At 42.6% G+C, this 16,669-nt stretch overlaps 1 protein-coding gene across 1 annotated transcript; it reads right to left on the bottom strand.

Moving 5' to 3' along the window:
- Positions 1-10,980: 10,980 nt before the first annotated feature.
- LOC147608668 (uncharacterized) lies at positions 10,981-13,649 on the bottom strand. The gene is made up of 3 exons (XM_086788476.1): positions 13,512-13,649; positions 12,894-13,274; positions 10,981-12,800 (listed from the first exon to the last, which is right to left on the bottom strand). Exons 1-3 carry the CDS (start codon positions 13,625-13,627, stop codon positions 11,084-11,086), a joined length of 2,214 nt encoding a protein of 737 aa, XP_086644602.1. The 5' UTR covers positions 13,628-13,649; the 3' UTR covers positions 10,981-11,083.
- Positions 13,650-16,669: the final 3,020 nt, after the last annotated feature.

The raw sequence follows: 16,669 nt of genomic DNA on the forward strand, positions 1-16,669 counted from the left end.
CCCATACCATCAAGAGGTATAACTCTAATCCAATAGCATGTAGCTAAAGTGTGAAATGGTAGATGAGTAGATATGGACCTCTACACAAGAGACCATAGCATAAGCCTCCAAGCCTCCAAGCTTCCAAGCTTCCAAGCCCCCTTGAGTGTGCCCCATGCCCCTATTGTATAGGAGGGCCCTCAAGTGACTCTTGACTTTCCATTCCTCATGTGTGACCCTTGGATGCCTGACCCTAACCTTAACCCTTAAGGTTAGTCCTAACCCATGCTCCACTAGACCTTGTTCCCATGCTCCCATGCTCACAAGCCTAATGTGGGTTAGTCTCCTAGTATATGCACACATAATGTGTATATAACATAGCACACATAATGTACATATAACAGGGCTGAGAACCAATGGGAGTTTGTACGACAAATTCCAGTGACAAAGGTCTTTCACGATGACACACTTCAAGAGGTCTATAAGGACTCTTTAGAAGGATATTATGCCACAACTAGATTGCCAGAGCTAGATATTCCTCTAGCACTTGTGGTGGTAGTCAAGAAGCTTGCAGGATATAAGAACCGAATCATTGATAAATGGGCCAATGAATACCGAACCTTAGATTGGAAGGAGATTCGTGAGCTCACGTGGAGAGGACAACCATTATTCATGGAAGTGCTCTCAACTAATACAGCTAAACCAGAGAGACAGTCTTTCTTGGAGAAACTGTTGCTCCTCCCCTACGAGAGTTCACGAGAGAGGGACCCTCAACATCAAAGTGGACCACTGCAAGTAGCCCAACTCTAGCACCAAGATATTATCCTACACCAAAAGTACGACCACAGATTACACCACAACAACGTTTCTCTCACTATGACAATCGGAGGGTAGGGGAGCCAACTCGGCCTCCCATAAATGCACCTCCTCAAATGCGGGTAACAAGATCTTTGGAGAGGGTTGGTGAGGCAAGTAATAGGGGGCCCACACCAATTTGGGATGCATATGGACCATCTTACCAAAGAGAGGAACCACTGAGAGTGAGAGGTCGTAGGCCTGATGATGAGTATTCAAGACGAGTAAGGCCATCAACTCTTTAGAAAGTGGTAAAGAAGTACGAAGGGTCGGGAGATCCATATGACCATGTAGCAGCATTTAGGCAAGCAGTTCGAGCTGAGTAAGTGACTGACAAGCATATGCAAATTGAAGGATTTGGGCTCACTCTTGAGGGAAAGTCCCTTGCTTGGTTTCAGGCACTAGAGGCTTCAGACAAATCTTCTTTAACGAGTTTTGGAAGAGAGATTCATTGCTGCTTTTTCCTTGATGGGGATTCAGCATGACACAGTAGCAAACATCTACTCTTTCAAGCAAGGCAAGACTGAGAGTGTTAGAGATTGTGTAAATAGGATGAAGCAGTACATTAATCATTGCCCAGAAGATGAGAAGCCCACCCAGAGTCCACCCAGAGTCGATTAATTTCTCTCTTCTTAAAAGGACTCAAAAATTCAACACTGCACACACATCTCTATGCTAAAGAAGCATACAAATTTCAATGAGTGTTGCCATGATGCTATGGATTTCACAGATAACTTCAAATTCCAAGATGGTACTGGCCCTGAGGTGCAACCTAGAGATCAGTGGGGTGATGACCAAAGTTCAGGGTCTAGCGCACTAGTAAACCAGATAGCTAACCTGGTACTAAGGAGATTGGGACAAACCTATCGCCCACCCAGATAGCTAACCTGGTACTAAGGAGATTGGGACAAACCTATCGCCCACCCATGCAGCCACAACAACAGCAGTGAATGAGGAGTGTACTACCTACAGGACCTCATTTTTGTGGAGCATGTGGCGGTAACCATAAAACCGAAGAATGTAATACCTTTTCTCCTCTAGTCACAAACCATCCCACAAAGAAGTGGTGCCAGGCCTGTGCTTGGAATTATACCCACACCACACAGGAATGTACTCGCATTGCAAGAATGAGACAAGAGCGTGAGCAGCAAAGGGGTGCAGTGGCTCCACAAAATGCATCAACAGTATACTAATTTTGAACGTAAGCCACCGATGGCACAACAGCAAGCACGACCTGTACTTGGAGCTCAACCTCTTGCTCTTGGGACTGCTTCTGTGAGGTTTGTTGACTACGACAATTCAAATATGTATAGAGACTTGGTAAACCCATGCTATGTGGAGGAGGAATATGCATCATATTCATCCAAGGAAAATCTCTTTGAAAGTCCTGCATATCCAAGCCAAGCACTGGAGCCTCAACCGGGGGAACAAAATTCTTTGATGTTGCTAGGCGGCTACCAACCTAGGACTTCAGGCCCTTCACGTCAATGGTAGCAAAGGAAAGTAGAAGCCAAACTAATGGGCCTCTGTTATGAGTGTGGAGAACCCCATTGGGCTCGTGATTGTCCACATCGCCAAAGGCAAGCAGCTCGATCCAATACAACAGTACCACAGTTTTCACCAATTGAAAGATATTGTCTAAGGTGTTGTGTGTAGAACACTTTCCAAAGGATTGTTTACTGAAACCACATGAGGAAGGCACCTCTCAACCAAAGGTCTCACTCAGCTTTGTAGAGGTAGTTCCATCGCCACCTTCATCAGAGAATGAGGATGTCGTGCCACTTAGAGTCATGACTAGATCACAGACACAAAATGCCGAAATGCAAACTGATGAGACACCTCGAACTAGGGATGCAAAGGCAAATCTAGTGGACAAGACCCTACATTCCAATAGAAAAAAGGACCACTAGTAGGAAAAAGAACCGCAACAAGCAAACTAAGAGTGCATCCACTAGTTCTCAAGAAGTCTCTTAACAAAACATGAAGGATCAAGCTTTTACATCCCAAGAAGTGCATGAGGAGCATCAACCTCAACTTGGGCCTAGTGCTAAACAAGATGAGGCTAGTAAAACCGAGGATAGTTCTGGGGGTTCTGTTTTTGTGGATAAGGTGAACGAGACTCTAGATGCCATCATTGATGCTCATAGAAGTCGCATTGCAGCTTTATCTGAGCTACCCAAGAAGCTTCAAGAATGGAGAAGATCAATCTAGCTGTACATCAGCAACTCATAAGGGAAGCTCAATCAATACTTGAGGGCCCACCTCCACCTATCCCTCGGGACCCCACCTCTCTTAAGCCAACATTAGAAACCATACCAGAAGTGTCATCAAGTTGGAAAATGAAAAGTGAGGTGATCCCACAAGCTCATAGCGAGAAGCCTGCACCAATTGACACCCCATTGAAAGAAGGCATTCTGCCACCACCTAGTCTCGCCCTCCCATGCAATTATGAAGTTATTGATGCTAATGAGGACATGGCAAATGAGATGTGGGCAGTAGTTCATGAGAAAGTTAATGAGAATATGTCCTCTATTATTTCACCTCCATTCTCTGAAGTTGATTTTACCAGGGGCACAGAAAACAACTTTAGACGCCCAAGCATCCAGGAGGAAGTTCAAACAATTGTTTCTCCTAGAAGTAAGCATACAATGAAAACCTTACCATCTTATTTGGGAGAATATGAGAACTGTTCTCAAACCTTGAGGATACCCTCCATGCATAGAAGGTTGATAAAGGAGATGGATATGGGTATCGTGCAAGCTATTTTGTCAGCACCAGTGGCTTGTACCTTACCTTTGCTTGATTTGATAAAGCTTTGACCAGAGTTGTGGAATGATATTGCCACATGTTTGTCAGAGTAGGTATTGCTACAAAAGGGTCACCATCAATGTACTATACACCCTGAGACAAAGCATGGTATGCCAGTTCCTATCAACAAAGTAGGAAAATTTTGTGAGGACGATCAGGGAAATGTTACCCTCCCATTAGAAGTGCAAAAAGCTGCTTCAACTGCAATACTTGATAGTGGTGCAGGAGTGGGTATTGTGACAAGGTCCATTTGGGAAAAGTGGGGCAAACAAGCTATTAGGAGTACCAGGATGCGCTTACAGCTAGCAGATGGAAGCTTAGAACATCCCATTGGGCTGCTAGAGAACATATTGGTCACCACATGTGGGATTGAATATGAGCACACATTTGCAATAGTGGATTTTGGAAAGCATCCAAACTATGAAGTGATATTGGGTAGACCATTCATGCGATAATTTCAAATGATTCAAGATTGGGGATATAATTATTTGTACCTTCGACATGATTTTGTCATCACAAGGGTCAACCTAAAGAATCACTCATATCGTGATGTAACGCGGTCTCCAATAGATGAGTTTGACTCTGCATCTGAGGGCTCAAGAGTTACATTGTCAGATGGGCGAGAAGATCTATGGATGTGTGGAGCCTCATGTAAGGATTTCAACATTGAGATACTTAAGAGTAATCGAAGTATCAGATGAGGCATACATTCCACAACCCTTCCCTGAGCACTTAAATGATTCCCTAGAATGGAGTCATGTCCTTGCAACATTATCGACATGTGCTTTACCTAATCCAATTCAATTTTGTGACTCAGATGGATATGACATTATTCCTATACGAATGGTACAACCACGTGACCTTCTAGATGATTTGTATGATGGGGATGCATCCACAGCACTGCATGTAGAGGAAGTCTCAGTGGAGGATTTAACACTCGAATCTGCTAATGATGCTGATAAGGAAGATGGATGGGACTCTGATTTTGATGATGATGTGATAATCCCCGAGGAAGAGTTAGGAAAGACACGCCTACTCTTGAGAGGAAGGGAGGTTCAAATAGAGATCCCTCGAAGAGCCGACCCAAACGTAAATGCTGTAAGAGCCATAAGAGAATCTGTAAACAAGATGAGAGGGAACGATGTGAGAGAATACAAAAAGCAGACGAGGAGTTTAAGAATGAACATTCTCGACCACCACCTCACTTCTCAGGAAAGAATGGATATCTATACTATATCCAAGCACAAGATAGTATCAAAGACCAAGTAAAACGATCATATGGATTCCAACCAGGAGAAAAGCTAAAAACTGTTAGCAAAAATTACAAAAAAACAAAGAGACCAAAACAAAAACTCAAGTCTCAAACAGATTCAAAAGAGTGTCGGAAGTGCAAAGATAAAGGTTGAACGAAAAACTCTGATGCAAGATTGCAAAAGAGAGCTCAAAACCGCATGGTCTTCAATTAGTGATGACTCAAGTGGACAAGAACAAGGTCTCCGTGTTCCCCCCAACTTGACACAGTACACTCTTCATCAAGATCGTAAGATTATTCTTCAACAGTCCATGCGACAAAAGGCAAGAATGCCAGGGGTTTCATATGATGGTCCAGAAGATGCAAAAAAATTGATATCGCTGAGCCAGGAGAAGAACTTCGCTATGTGTGGATTGCCACAGACCTGTCCTTAGATGAGGAGAAGTTATTAATTCAAATAAAAAAGGAGTATCGCGATGTTTTTGCTTGGAGTTATAAAGACCTCAAAGGAGTTGATCCAAGCATATGTTAGCATACAATTCCATTGCGAGAGGATGCAAAGACTTCCAAGTAACGTCCTTATACTTACAATGACAATTTTGCATGAAAGATAAAAGAAGAAATAGACAAGCACTTAGAGGCAAAATTTATCTACACACACTGAATGGGTCTCCCCTATTGTAGTGGTGTCCAAGAAAAATGGAAAACTTTGAGTATGTGTAAACCTCAAGAAGGTAAATGCAGCTACTGTACGTGATCCTTACCCACCTCCAATCACAGATCATGTTTTGGAACGTGTTGCAGGGAAAAAGGTATATAGTTTCTTGGATGGATTCTCCGGTTACAATCAAGTGTCAATTGATCCGAAGGATCAACACAAGACAACCTTTGCTACTGAAGATGGCATCTCTTGCCTATCATGTTATGCCATTTGGTCTAACAAATGCACCTGCAACCTTTCAGCGGTTAATGAGTCATGTATTCAAGGAGTACCTTAGGCTATTTCTTGAGATCTTCATGGATGATTTATGTGTTCATTCACAAGAGCGTGATGATCATATAGAACACCTCAGACTTGTGTTTCAAAAGTGTCAAGTTTATCGTATATGCTTGAATCCTGACAAGTGTAAATTCATGGTAAGACAAGGGAAGATTTTGGGCCATATTGTTTCTCGCAATGGTATTTCAACGGATATGGATAAAATTGATGTCATTGTCTCATTACCTCGGCCTATCAACCCTAAAGGGGTACAAATATTCATGGGACATTGTGGCTATTATCGTCGATTCATCTACATGTACGCTGTCCTAGCCAGACCATTATATGCTCTTCTTGTAAAGTTTAATTGGATTGACGAGTGTGAGGAATCCTTTGAAAAGTTGAAGCAAGCATTAGTGTCTGCACCCGTCTTACGGGCACCAGATTGGAACCAAATCTTTCATGTCCATATTGATGCTTCAAACTTTGCAATTGGATGTATTTTGGCTCAATCGGGAGAACATAATAAGGATTTCCCAATCTCATATGCTAGTCGTCGACAGTTGAACAATGCTGAGAAGAATTATACCACAACAGAAAGAGAAGGCTTGTCCATGATATATGCAGTGAAAAAGTTTCGCCATTACCTTTTGGCAAACAAATTTATATTTTTTGTGGACCATCAAGCACTGCTATATTTGGTGAATAAGCCTTGTGCAACTGGAAGGATTGTGAGGTGGTTTGTCATCCTTCTTGAGTTTGATTTTGAAGTGGCAGTCCGAAAAGGAACAACTCATCTTAGGGCAGATCATTTGTCTCGAATCACCTCTGGAGAAGCTCCTGTGGGTGTGGATGATGATATGTTAGATTCAACACTTTTCCTTCTAAAGACAGCTCCTAAATGGTCTGAACCCATCTTAGAAATTTTGACAAGTGGGCAGATACAACTAGCGGGTCCTAATGTGGACCTATGGCGACCATTCAAGTTAATCTCAGGGAAATTATATCGTCAGGGTAATGATGGAGTGTTGCGGCTTATACCTAACCCTGACCAATATGAGGAGATCTTGGAATGGGCACATGAGGGTATTGGTGGAATCCATGCATCAGCTACTACTTGTGTGCGATGTATAACTCAGGATGGGCAATGGTGGCCTACCATGCATGCGGATGCTGAAAAATTTGTTCGTAACTGTGCTTCATGTCAAATTCAAAAACCAATTCATAATGTCACATTATTCCAAATTTCAACTACACCAAGTTGGAGTAAGCATATTGTGGACTATCTTCAGCATGGTCATACTGATCGAACAATTCCTAAATATCAAAAGCATGCTATTGAAGTTGAAGCGGCCAACTATATGCTGACAGAGGGCCAACTCTACAAGAGGGGCAAGGATGGCAACTTGCGCATGTGTGTATGTGAAGCTGACTACTTGAAAATCTTGACTCATGCACATGCAGGTGTTGGGGGTGGACACTTTTCGGGCAATACCACAACTAAGTTGATTAGGTGGTCTAGGCTTTGGTGGCCAATCTTACAAATGGATGCCGAAGAATATTAAAACGTTGTGACGATTGTCAAAGGACCAAACCTCCCATCACAAAGGACAATATGCCATTGCGGCCTATGTTAAGCACACGTGCTTTTGCCAAATGGGGTATTGATTTTGTCGGTCCCATTAAACCTCCAGCTCATCACATGCATGCCGAATATATTATAGTCGCAACTGACTATTTGACCAAATGGGTAGAGGCAAAGGCTACAGTAAAAAATGATGCCAGAACCACAGCCAAGTTCTTGTATGAGTACGTGTTTACACGCTATGGCTTACCTATGGAAATCGTTAGTGATCAAGGTGTGCACTTTGTGAATGAGGTCATAGAGTTTTTACTTCAATAATTTATGATAATTCACAAGCGTTCTGCATCCTATCATCCCCAGACAAATGGTCAAGCTGAGAGTACTAAAAAGATTCTCTGCACAGCACTCACAAAGATTGTTGAGGGACATAGGACTGATTGCGAGCAAAAGTTGCACTCAGTTCTTTGGGCATATAGTACAGCCTATAAAACATCTGTGGGCACAACCCCATTTGAGCTTGCTTTTGAGCTAGATGCAATTCTTCCCATTGAATTTCTTGTACCTACTCTATGAGTTGCTAAACAATTGGTCTACACTGGTCATGAGCTTTCTCAACGCATTGATGAATTGGAAAAGCTTGATAAGACCCGCTTATTGGCAATAATGGGGATGTATGTCGAGAAGTACAATAAAATCAAGCAATAATGGGACTCATTTGCAGCGGTTTATGTTATGCTGCTATAAGCATCTCTGGGCATCGTTTACAAATAAGAACCGCTATAAGCGACTTCCAGCGTCGCTTATAGTGGCATTGTAAAAATAACTTTTCAAAACCACACGACGTTGCTAATGCATTTCAATTTTTTCCCAAAATATTTCCTCTGCTCTATTCTTTGAAAGACTTCACCGGCTCCATCTACTCCATTAATCTTACTCTATCCCATGCATTTGTACTTTCGTCCTCTTCCTCTGTGTCTTTCCCTTTCTACTTATTCATCTCACCACATGGCTATGGTGTGACATAATGAATGTATTCTTCTCTTATGATTAATCCTAATGATTAATAGAGTACATAATGAGATTAGGGTTAAAGTTTAAACTACTAACCTTCTTTTAGCTTCTTCTCATTCTTGTCTTTGTGAGCATGCTTAATATGTGTTGGTGTTTTCTATGTCTCTTATTTTTTGTAGGTAGAGTTCATTAGATGTGTTACTAATACATTAAAGATTAATGCGTTTAAGGATTTATGCATAGAGTTTAATGCAAGTTTCAAGCTTATGCATTAAAGCTCAATGCATGCATAGAGTATACACATAGTAGATATGTTTCTTAAGTCCTCTAGCATATATGTATGTTATACACATAATAGGTTTCATATACATAATGAGGAAGATTGGAGATAATACCCCAATCTGTCTCAAAATAAAATTTATTCTTAGTGTTTATAGTAGTGCTTATAGTGTTCCATATAGCAACGCATATAACTGTGCTTACACTTTTCTAGTTTCCTTTATAAGCTTAATACACAAATGCACAAGCATATGTATACATAGAGATTATGCATAAGCTTAATGCACAAATGCACAAGCATATGCATAAGCTTAATGCACAAGCACATGCATACATAGAGATTATGCATAAGCTTAATGCACAAGCATATGCATAAGCTTTATGTATACATGCTTTATGTATAAAGCTTATGCATAGGCTTGTGCATTTAAAAGCTACAAGTAAAGAAGAAATCCCCGGCACACCTGAAGGTGCAAAAAACACAAAGATTCAAGTCAAGGGCTTACCTCTTATGCATGCTAGAAGCTTGTGCACAGTTGAGGGAGTTTGGAGAAGCCTAAGATCCGAGCCCCCTTGCCAAAGATGTGGGCTATTTACTTTCACCTAGCCACAAAAATAAAAAGATTAGTAAAGATTTTATTTAATAACTTAAGTGAACCATTAAGATATTTATATAAGAGAAAGAGAAGAGGGCAACATTGGAAAAAGAGAGAGAGCAAGCACATTGAGGTAACTTTCAAACCCTAAATAGAACATGTAGTCATTTTGTTTTGCTTGAGATTACCTTAAGCTTACTTGTGATGCTTATGGAGAGAGGGTTTTCTTACTTGTGAACAAAAAAGAGAGCTTGTTTGTAAAGGGAGAAGAGGTGATAACTCTGTAAAAACTACACAAAACATGTTATTAATTAGTTTATTTTTAATTAAAAACCTTAAAGAAAACAAAAAGGACAAGAGCTTGAGGTCACCTTAATGCTTGTGATGCTTGTGGAGAGAGACCTTTTTTGCTTGTGAAGGGAGAAGAGGGTTTGCTTGTGAAGGGAGATGAGGAAGAAGAGGCGAGGGATTGTGAGGAAAAGGGCTTATAAGAAGAACTTAATAGCAAGGGCAAAAAGGAGATTAGGGCAAGGTACAAGAGCATGCCATGCTATTAAAAAAAACAAATTACAATACGCGGCTACAGTGTCATGTATAGCATTGCATATAGTCTCATGCATAGCCTTGTATATAGCCTCATGCATAGCCTTGTATATAGCCCAATGCGGCTATAACTGCGCACTGGACATGCACAACCTGCGCAACTGCACTGGGTACCCTCTCACTACTCTCTCTTCTCTTCACGCATGCGGCTATGCTCCCCCTCGTTGTGATCGATGAAAATATTCATTTCACGACTCACCTGGCAGAAACCTAGAATTTTTATTATGAACATTATCATGGGATCTTCTAGTGGCATTGGGGGCACTGGGAGAAAGGGTACTTAAACACATAATTAAAGATACATGGTAGATTAGAATAGTATACCTTCGTTTTGGGAAGAAAGCTACAGCTAGGATAAACCGCAAGAAGGCACAAGGTTGAAGTCCACATATTTGAAGATTTTTTAATGGATGAATTTTGAAGTCCACATATTTGAAGGTTTTTTTAATGGATAAATTTTGACGTTTTTACTTGACAAATTCTTAAGTTTCTTTGGTGGCAAAATATACTTATGGTCACCTAAAATTTGAAGGTTTCGAGATCTCAAAAGAATCGATTGAGATAGACATTTCACGACTAACGTGACATTAAACCTAGAATTTTTTAGTGAACACTATAATGGGGTCTTCTAGCGTGAACATTATAATGGGGTCTTTTGGAGAAATGGTGGGGACATTGAGAGTAAGCATAATTCTACATGGCTCATTATGTTGTTTTTTTTATTTTAAAAAAAAGAGAGAAAGGGTACTTATATATAATTAAAGATACATCGTAGGTACTTATATATAATTAAAGATATACGGTAGGTTAGAATCGTATACCTCCTTTGGGGAAGCAAGAGAAAGGGTACTTATATACAATTAAAGATACACGGTAGGTTAGAATCGTATACCTCCTTTGGGGAAGCAAGAGGTGAAGGCACACGCCTTTTGAGTTGATTATGGGAGAACAACAGGATCTCAAACATCTTGGGTTCATTCACTGCCCACCACACCCTTGAGGTGCAAAGACTATATTAAGGCATTTCCTTCAGTGCCCTCTCCTGCAGGCTGCAATCCAACACTTTTAAAAAAAACTTACAGGGCAATTTTTTGAATAAACGCGAGAACATCGCAAATCCATTGTACACTGAAATTTTACACTCGGTGTGGGACACAGTTCATTAGTTTGTTTACATTGATATATTCACTGAGGTCTGCTCCAAAGCCACCGATCACACACTTTTGCATCTTGCAACTCTCGAAGGTACTGTGTAGCTCCATATCCATATCTTGCAAAGCAATGGCGCCTATTTTGTGAAGCTCCTCAGTTTCCAAACTTCCCTTTTTTACGATGCAAAGCAGTATGAGTTTGCTTCCCCTCCCATCTTTTCCCAGGAGCACCAGGCGGACTGGGAACGAGTACACCCACTGGGCATACTCAGCGTTGATGGGCACCTCGAACGACCCCAGAAGTGCAGGATGGGAGGCGGAGTTGAAGTCGAAGTGGAGGATGAATTGCTGAGATGAAGGCATTTCTTTCAAGTCGAGGGGGATGCGCGTCACTTGATCCGCAGCAGTCGACACTGGCACAAGAGCTTGACCATGAGAAGATCTGCAAGGAACGATGATCAGACAATGAGAAGCTTCTCCTGTTCTTTGATTATCTTGTTCATGTATCGGCACGACCTCCCCGCGTGCTACCTTGGCCTTCAGCTCGAGCCGGCCATCTTCTCTCAACCTCTCCACTTCCATATCCACCTGCGCCGGCCGTAGCGCGTACTCCAACTTCTTGTTTTCACCATGGAAATCAGGAGCCCACGATAGTTCCACCTTCTTCCCGCCCTTCTGATTCATCATGCAGAGCTCAAGTAGTATATCTGATCCTCCTGCTCTCGTTAGCTCCACCACTTGATCTTCCAATGATTTTCCCGTCCTCAGTTGATGGAGTTGTATCCCAAGAAGCCCTAAGATGGAGAGCACCCGATCTTCTTCCACTGAGCAGTCTCGCGATCCCACCTCGCAGATCACATGGCACGGCCTCCAGTTCCCTTCCGTGGCCAAGGCACAATATAGGCCGCGCAGAGCTTGGATACCTGCGGTGGGTTGAACCTCCGCTGAACCCTCAACCATGCGACTGTCGCACTGCATCAATGCGAGGTATGCTTCTCGGTCGACGAGATATGTAGGTGATCGAGCCGAAGCCGTGTTTGCTTTCCGAATCATGGGTTTAGAGCGGCACTGATCGCATTCATTATCGCTGGAAGTGATGATATTCTGCTGCTCGGGGTGCTTTGTCTCCCGCTTGAACGTTTGTGAATCATTTGGCAGCTGTGATTTCTCCTTGACTAAATCGCGTCGATACAATTTATCTGTTTTGTCGTTATAACACCCATTGCAGCAATCTATTGGCTCACGATAGCGTGCTTCTCCCCTTCTCCACCATTTGTGATCTGATTCATCTCTCTCTTCCATGAGCTTCATGATGGACTTCCACTTCTGATGACGAAGCTCGAAGCCCCCCATCCATTTCAATTCCTCACAGTCTAGCAAAGACAGTAAAGTCTGATCCAAGTCGGCCATCTTTAGGAAGCATCGGCACAACCCATCTCTGGATTTCTTTCTGATCAAGTGGTTCACCACAGCTACAAATCTCTCATCGACACCTTCCACTATAAAACAGAGTCGGCGAGGAAGCAGAAACTCTTGAAAAGTCCACACCCTCGTGAACCAACGAGGTAGAACTGAACCCCGATCAGACGCTCCCTTGCTCCACAGCTCGTAGCCCTCGCCCACACCATGCGTTAACACGTAACAGGCCGTGCTAAGACTGTAGTATGGACCCATGTGAGTGATCTCGAGACTTTTCTCTTCGCTGTCACATAGTGTTAGAAATGAGTATTCTTAACGCCCACATAGATGCTAGAGAGCACCAAAGAAAGGGAAGGAGATGCAGAAAATCACTTACTTTACACATTGATTGATGCAGAGAGCATCGAACCAGATTCGCTCCACTCCATCGCCCATCAGAAGCTCGAATAACTCTAATAGCTGCTTGTAGCAGACGTCTTGGCTGAAGTCTTCCTCCTCGAAAGCACGGTTGTAAGCATCCGGATGCCGATCCGAAGCTGCTCCGATCCTTTGGCCTATCCGTGAGGACAATGCTCGGACAGAAGCGCTCCATGTGTGAGAAAGAACATGAAAATTCCAATCAAGTACTGGCCCGATGAAATGAATGCCTCGCTTGCAACTGAGCGTCCTACGCACGTCGATCACTCGTATAGGTTTCTTAAGTTTGTCCGAGTCATGAGTATAATCTGAATCGCCATTATTCAATGGCGATGGGTACCTGCAGCAATCGTGGCATTATATATATATATATATTCAACGTAAAGGATGCCACCAAATTGTCGTTTTAAACTCCACACGCGGAAGCTTTGCAAAAGCATGCAGGAGCACAGGCCGAAAACACACAATATTCAAACAGATCGGACTGGTGAATTTTTATATGAAATTTTGCACATAAACGCTGGTTCCAAGAGCATGTAACTAGCTTCAACCAGCGATCACACGCAACTATACTCACCTCGATGAAGCAGCAGCGGTGCTCTGCATCGTTTTTCTTGAAATATCTTCTTTAATTGTGGTCCTGCACGTACGTATAATATTACAAACAACTGGAGACTGACCACCACAGAACATCAAACTCCTGGAGCTAATTGAGATCAACAACTTAACAACCGATCAAACTATAAGATGCAGCAGGTTACGGAACCTCTTTGCGTTCAAGACTAAGCTTCGACGAGCTTACCGCCAGGAGAATGAGTCAAGACTAAACTTCGACGAGCTTTCCGCCAGGAGAATGAGTCAAGACTCAACCTGCCACCGCCTCCTCTGACCACAGAGTCGCCGTGAAAGAAAAACACCAGGGTTTAATGTGTTTCCAGAAAGTACAGTACTACTACGTTTCTGGATTTTCAAACCGTGCGCGTTCCTTTTGTTGTTGGAGCAATTTTGGATTTTCATCTCCCCTCGAGATTTCAATGGCGCTAGCTTGTCTTTTTACACGTGTCATCGTTTTATTACCTTCCACGACCACGGAATGGTTTTTAAGGTCGACCTTTCGAGTTCCATCACGCGGTTACTTTTCTTCTCGCTTTTAATTCCCCCCCCCCCCCCCCCCCCCCAAAAAAAAGTGATTCGGTCTTTAATGCATTCTCTATACAGGGAGTTACTAAGTCCCTAGAATTTTTTTTTTTGCATATTTCCTAGGAAATCGGGTCTAGACATCTAGCAATATGTGCACTGTCTATTCTTTTTGGGAATATTCTACCAATAGGGAGTGGGTGACAAGGCAGGGTTTTTGGGCTAATTTTTGTTGCCTTGGGGTTTGCCTTGATTACGTGGGTTGCTATTCCCGTTCCCTTGCTTCCCTGTGTGGGTGAAGGTGGTATTCGAAAAACAAGGGACCCATCTTGGGTAGAGGAGGAAGAAGATGACTTCTTGGGGTGAAACTGGTCATGAAACCGAGCAAAGCGTAGGAGTTGGCACTCACACTCATACAGATTAGGCGTACAAAACTAAAGAAACTAGGTGGAAACTTATTCAATAATGTGATTACCTAGTCTTCTTGAGACTTGGCACACAGCCAATACTCGACAACCTTGACTTTCAGGTCATCCCCCTCTTTGACAGAGAACTTTTGGATTTGAGGTTTGAGATCAATGCAACGCGTGTGATCACGTGCTGCAAATCTCTCTACAAGGTGTGCCCATCTGTTAGAGACATAGGGGAACTCCTAGAGTTGTGAATGAAACTCTGGCAAAAGGACTTCCATGAGCTCCGCTATGGTAGTGGCATTCCTAGCTTCCCAATAGCAGATGACTTCAAGAGGTGCTAGTGAGGGGTGAGGTTCTGGTTCAAGTCCCTTCACAAGGTTCCAAGAGCCTTGGGAAGTGAAAACCTATTCCATAAGGTCAGCCCAGGTGGTGTAATTAGAACGAGTCTTTTCTGGACATAGATATATGGAGGGAAGGAGATGGTGGGATGTAAGATGGCGGCAGGTACCCATAACCGGAGTGTAAAGGGTTAGGTGGTACTCCAGAATAACCACTAATACCCTGCACCTTGAGGAGGCACAAAAGAAGGTACTAGTGTAGTGTCTTTGATGGGTTGGTAAACTACCTGATACCCCGGAATGTTGGGTGGTAGGATGAAAGTTCTAGATGTGCGAGAGATAAGAGCAAATCAACACAGCATGAAATGGATGAATGAGTGTATATATAATGATGAACTTGTATATATAATGATGAGTGTATGTATAATGATGAATGTAATCCAGTACAAGAGGCCCTGTGATGTGAAGTGACTCTGAATAGTAGGCTGACGAAGCAAAGACAAAGTCAAAGCAAAAATCACCATCGATGATGACGAATGCTCGCGCGGGGACATGGTGGCACTCTGTGAGGATGTCAAAGGCTCCAAAATGTTGTACGGAGAAAAACACAGGTCTGCTAAGCTGAAGATGGTGAAGCAAGATGCTTCGATGATCACAAGGCTGCTGCTCTGCTGCTGATCACAAAGTAGAGCCAACGATGAATATGTGTTGGTAGAGATTGCTGGGCTGCTATAGTACACAGGGGGGCAACTGGATGGTGTGGGTAGAAAACACTCCTACTAGATTGGTAGATGATCATAATGGATGCTATTAGTTTTCGATTAACTGGTGTAGAAGGATGTGCAGGAGGTATAGCCTGTTCTGTGCAGATTTGGTTGACGATGATGTGTATGTGATGGTAATGTTGGTTTGATATAGCCGGGATGATGTTGAAGCGATGGAGCCATTGGTTGTTGGTTGCACTTGTTGATGTTGGAGATCAATTTGTTGATAACGTGTTAAAATGGACATGTTCTTATAGTGCTTGGAGTAGCACTCGGTGATCACATTTTTGGGTGCCTTTTTGGGCAGCTAGTCACACAGGAAGCAAGGGAGAGGGTCGGTTAGTGCAAGAAGCATGTGTCCACATTTTAGAGTACCTCCTCGAGATTGGATCCCACAATGCCACGATTATGAAGTAATGAGGATGATGACCACATGGTGTCCCACGTACTACAAGGCAAAGAAAGACCAAGGAGAATGGACACATCAATGTTGAAGAAGGTGAATACATTTTGTATTCTCAATAGTGAAGTTATGAAGAAGTTGTTGAAATATAAAAGTGAATAGGGTGTGTGCGGGAACAAGCCCTTAGCAAGAGGCTGTAAAAGAGAATCTGTAAATAAGAGAGAAGCTGTAAAAAGGTGAGAAGTATCTACTGGGAGAGAATAAAGGGTAGCATGAGAAGATTTAGGAGCTGTGGAGATATTATGGGAAGAGATGGAGAGAATCAAGCAAAAGAGGTAGAGTGAATCAAGGAGAGATCAGTGGGATTAGATGCTTGGATGCAAACTCTATAAATTGAGGCATTGGCCTAATGAGAATTTATTGGTTTTTGATGGCTTAATGTAGGCATGGATAATCACTAATCACAACTGGACGGAACTTCGATTGCGATGGAAATGCTGGATGGCAACATCAAATTGCAGTGTGACAGACGGCCAGAAAATAGCAACCGAAATTTGACGACTGTGGACATTAGCTGCGTTTTTTTGGATACTGCATTTTTTTTCTCCTAGGAGGGGGATTTTCCAAAGGCAGTAAAGAGATGTTTCCACTTGCACAACAATGCTTGCCCATGAATTGTC

Source organism: Cibotium barometz, chromosome 52 (genome assembly GCF_041138505.1).
Source record: "Cibotium barometz isolate CiBa-2024 chromosome 52, ASM4113850v1, whole genome shotgun sequence".
NCBI classification, from domain to species: Eukaryota; Viridiplantae; Streptophyta; class Polypodiopsida; order Cyatheales; family Cibotiaceae; genus Cibotium; species Cibotium barometz.